Source organism: Acanthisitta chloris, unplaced genomic scaffold (assembly GCF_000695815.1).
Source record: "Acanthisitta chloris isolate BGI_N310 unplaced genomic scaffold, ASM69581v1 scaffold20919, whole genome shotgun sequence".
In the NCBI taxonomy this organism is placed as follows: domain Eukaryota; kingdom Metazoa; phylum Chordata; class Aves; order Passeriformes; family Acanthisittidae; genus Acanthisitta; species Acanthisitta chloris.
The window spans coordinates 1-4,377 of record NW_008692242.1 but is presented as its reverse complement, the minus strand read 5'-3'; the positions used below and the strand labels follow the sequence as shown (position 1 = coordinate 4,377).

The window sequence follows — 4,377 nt, the reverse complement described above, 5'->3', positions numbered from 1 at the left end:
CTGCCCTTTCATAGCAGGATTTACAAGGGTACTCACTTTCTCACACATCTCATCTGCTGATCCTGAGACGAACAACACTGGACACCTGAGGAATAATAAATCTTCATCCCGGAGCTTGGACTGAAGTTTTGGTCGATGCAATGGGTAAGATAAACATATTAGACCTCGAATGAAGTCATCATCATCATCATCATCCTGGCTGAGCTGACGTATCACAGAGGCAGCAGCTCGTGAGCCCATGGAACGGCCTTTTTCCATGTAGAAATAAAGGGAAAAAGTGTAACTGCTGTCACCTCATTCTGCTTGAGTAAACAACTCCTAAAAATCCAACTGAGTGTATTTCAGTGTATCAGTAGTACAAAATGCTAGGGATGCTTTTATTCTTCTACTCCATGAAAAATATTAATCCTAATTTCAACATTTTCTGCTAAAATATTTGTTCAGTAACATTACGATTTCACATCCCCATTTAAATAAGGGGAAAAAAAAAGATAAATAGAGAAGGATCCTTCACAATACTGGAAGGAACAACAGCCCATCCTGGGGCCAGGGGGAAGAGAGGGACAGGTCCTATGCTCCACAGCCTTGAAATTTGATTATTTCTTGTATATTTGATTATGATCTTGTATAATTATTTTCATGTAACCACAATCTGCTCAGATTAAAAACAAAGTTCTATGCACCTTACTCCCAAAACCAAATCCAGCAAGTGTTTCTGCACACCTCAAACCTCAGCTTAAAAGTAAAAGGGGAGAAATAAAGTGTGAACTTCTAGCATGAGGTCAGTCAGTAACAGCGAGGGAATCTCAAAGTATCTCCTCAAAGACGAGGCATATGAGCTGACGATGCTCTGTAATTGAGTGTTACAAGTGGCTGATTCCAGTGGGATTAACTTGCATCAGCACAGATTTGGTTTCGCTTAGTCAGAGAACATTTAGAGTTTCCTGTATCAAGTTATTCCTAGTCACCTCCATCTACTCCCCTTTTCACATAACATAGCTGATTTTTTTATCTGCCACTACCAAAATCTGTTTTGGAAAAAACTGTTTTCCATTTACCAGTAACGAGAATCCTTCAAAACCTACAGTTAAAAAGTACCCATCATTGTCAGAAAACTCATGCCCTGTCAGTTATAACTGACAAGGACGTTTTCTGCCAAAGTACTTCTGGTACTTCCTGTTCCTCTTTCCCCCTCTGCAGTGAGATCTGTGGCATCATGAGGAGGGTGAATAGGTCTAGACAGCCATGCTCCCAAGAGAATCTGATGGAAGCAGCAGGCTGGATGTTCCCACTGGCAACCCAAGGAGCAGTGCTGCTCAAGCCAGGTGTGAGAAGGCCGAGCTGCAGACATGGCCTGCACAGACACCAGCTCCAGGGCACCTGGCACTCAGCTCCAGGTGAAGGCTCCTGATGCAGATTGGTAAGTGGGCCTGGCACCATGTTCCCATGGCAGGCACTGGGCTGCTGATCAAGCAATGACGGTTATGGAGTATTCATCTGTCAGCAGACAGATGAATTGCTCTCCCCAGGCAATACTGACTAGTGGGAGTTTATTCAGCCTGTTCCCACATTAGACTGGAACCTGTCATCCACATCTGTTCATTCACTTCTCACCAAAGTGGGGCAGACTTGGAATAATTACAGATTGCCATCATTACTGACAGTGTAAGAGAGAAAATGATACATAATAAAAACAATACCTGCAAGGAAGACACCCGAAAGTTTATAATCTTCAGAAAGTTTTAAGTATTCCTGAAGAGATAAGATAAAGAGAAGCATCACACATCAGAATCAAGCCAGCTGGGAGGCTGAGCATTTCTTTTGTTTGCAGTTACTAAACACAAAATCTGAAGCTCTTTCAGCACTGCAGGTTAAACAAAGAACAGCTACATACAACTTGTTTTCTTGTTTTTTTCTGCACAAATGTTTCATAACATTTTGCAGCAACAACATAATCAACTTCACCTTAGCTCTCAGCAAGTCTAAAATTTCAGATGCCCTATGAAGTTACCAAAACATGATTACTGTGTATCAACTTAGTTACAGTAACAGACTCCATGCATGCTCTTAGCCCATCAAAAAGCAAAATAAGTTAGCAAAAATGCTCTTCACTGAGGTCACAGATTTCCAATGAAAAGTTTCAGACACAATCAGTTACCTCTGACAGAAAAGCTAAAATACAACAACAATTCTCCAGTTTTTAGGAGGTAATTAATCAGATGCTATCTTAGCAGAGACTTTTAAATTATCTTTACCCAGCATCATGTTAACAAACTCACTCCATGCTTCTTACAAAAAGAATGGAAAATAGACCCACATTAAAGCCAGCAAAGTCTAACTTCAATTTAATGACATGTAATCACAACAGCATCATACAAATTCAATCCTTAAGAACTGGACTTTGCTGCCCTATAAAAATGCTTCATAATCAATGCAAAGTGCTTCCTATGCCTCACTAAAAGTCGCTAGATAATCAAGAGAAAATTTTCACTCCTTCCTTCATGCTCTAGAACAGGATACTCTTAACTCATTCTACTGCAACAAAAGGTTGCTCATTGTAACAAAACCTAGGTAGATAAGGACATCTTTAATGATGTAGCAGCAGCTGCAGAAGGAGACAAACACATGCATATAACAGTTTAAACTGATTTTCAAATCAGTGTGTACTAACTTAGGTTCCAGGGATCTCATATGCTAATCCCAATCTCTCTTGCTGCAAATCCTGCTGTGACCCAGTCCCCTAGTTTCCCACAAATCCGCTTCTCCCAGCTGCCAACCCTGACAGATCCAGTACAATTCCCAGATCAGCTTTTCTTTCAAAAGTGCTTCCAACGCTGTCTCTTAATCCCCTTCTCCTAGCCAAGCCCTCCCAGAACACCCACCTCTTGTTTCCATCCTAAATATTTCCTTTTTCTTTTCAAGCTGTAAATTGTCCCACAAAACACCCTTGCTTTCTTCACATCCTTTTCTCAAGCTTTTCTTTCTCTCCCTGAACTCCAACCCACACCCTTGCTGCCACTGTTCCAGCTATTGCCCATATAAAAATTGCCCTTGCAGTTTCTGCTCACAGACAGTGCTACGTTTAGCTAACCATCAGTTCTAATTTCCCTATTGTTGCTTGACTAATCTCTGCTGGTAATGTAAGAAACCTGGAAGACAACATGCACAGATATAAGCATTGGCAGAATTTGGTCACTTCTTACCACAACTGCTTTGAAAGCCTTAGTCCTATAAGCAACATTAAGGCCTTTACAAGTAAAGCGCAGGCACAGAACTCCACAGGATGCAAGGTAGGCTGCCAAAGACACCAAGTGAGGGAAATTCATATCTCCTCCAGCTCCATGGGTAAGAATCACTCCATATGCTGATTTCTTCTCTGGGACCGAAAAGATAGCATCAAGGTATTTGTTTCCAAAAGGTATTTTCACTTTAACCTAGAAATTAAACAAAAAAAGATACTGGTTAAACAAAACAAAGTGTGTTCTCAGTCAACACATTGTGATGAAGAAATTTTAAAAAAATAAACCAAAATTGCAAAGCTGCTCTTATTAAGAAATAGAAGTGTTTAAGAGTACTAAATAACTCCATCTGTGGTTCAAGCACATCGCAGACTCAAGCTCTGTCAGGGGAGGTTCAGGTTGGATACCGGGTAGAGATTTTTTACAGAGAGAGTGATCAGACATTGGAATGGGCTGCCCAGGGAGGTGGTGGATTCACCATCCCTGGAGGTTTTCAAGCTGAGACTGGATGTGGCACTTAGTGCCATGGCCTAGTAACCACGGTAGGGTTGGACTCCATGATCTTTGAGGTCCCTTCCAACCTGGCTGATTCTATGATTTTCCATACAATAACGGGCAAGTCGCTTTATGACACACTTTATTAGAGACTAAAGCATCCCTAGCTTCAAGGCATAAACTGAAATGACTCTTACCTTCTCTACCTATGTATGTCAAGCCTTTCCAGAGCTACCTAGCAGCCTAAGCCACAAGAATATGTGACATTTAGACACAGCCCAGCAAACACTTCCAAATTACACAGTGGCAACCACTCAGTGGAGCAGCAGCCTGCACAGAGTCAAGGACTAACTCTTCCCCGGGGCAGGAGACAGCAGAGGTGCAGACAGAGCTTCAGGGGAGCACAGGGCCCTCAGGCACCACACATGTCTGGAGGAGCTGAGCCAGACACGGGACCAGCTGATGCTCTGCAGAGCGAAACGAGCCTGCACGGCACGTGTGCCCTGTACCTGCTGCAGCTTCCGAGAAAAAACCACCCCTCTTTGGGGCCGGGATAAAACACTAATTCACGCCGCCGCTGCGCCCCGAGGCTCTGCCTAGCAGCGGTGCTGCATTGGAACCGCGCGCGGCAGGAGAGGCTGCC

The 4,377-nt window shown here is 42.9% G+C and overlaps 1 protein-coding gene across 1 annotated transcript in view; it reads right to left on the bottom strand.

Moving 5' to 3' along the window:
• TEX30 (testis expressed 30) overlaps window positions 1-3,430 on the bottom strand; it is a 4,840-nt gene extending 1,410 nt beyond the window's left edge. The window contains exons 1-3 of the mRNA XM_009082584.1: window positions 3,204-3,430; window positions 1,701-1,752; window positions 37-248 (exon numbers count right to left, since the gene is read on the bottom strand). Of these exons, the coding sequence (XP_009080832.1) occupies window positions 37-248; window positions 1,701-1,752; window positions 3,204-3,326 (387 nt within the window). The 5' untranslated portion in view covers window positions 3,327-3,430. The remainder of the gene's footprint in view (window positions 1-36; window positions 249-1,700; window positions 1,753-3,203) is intronic.
• Between the last annotated feature and the right edge of the window lie 947 nt (window positions 3,431-4,377).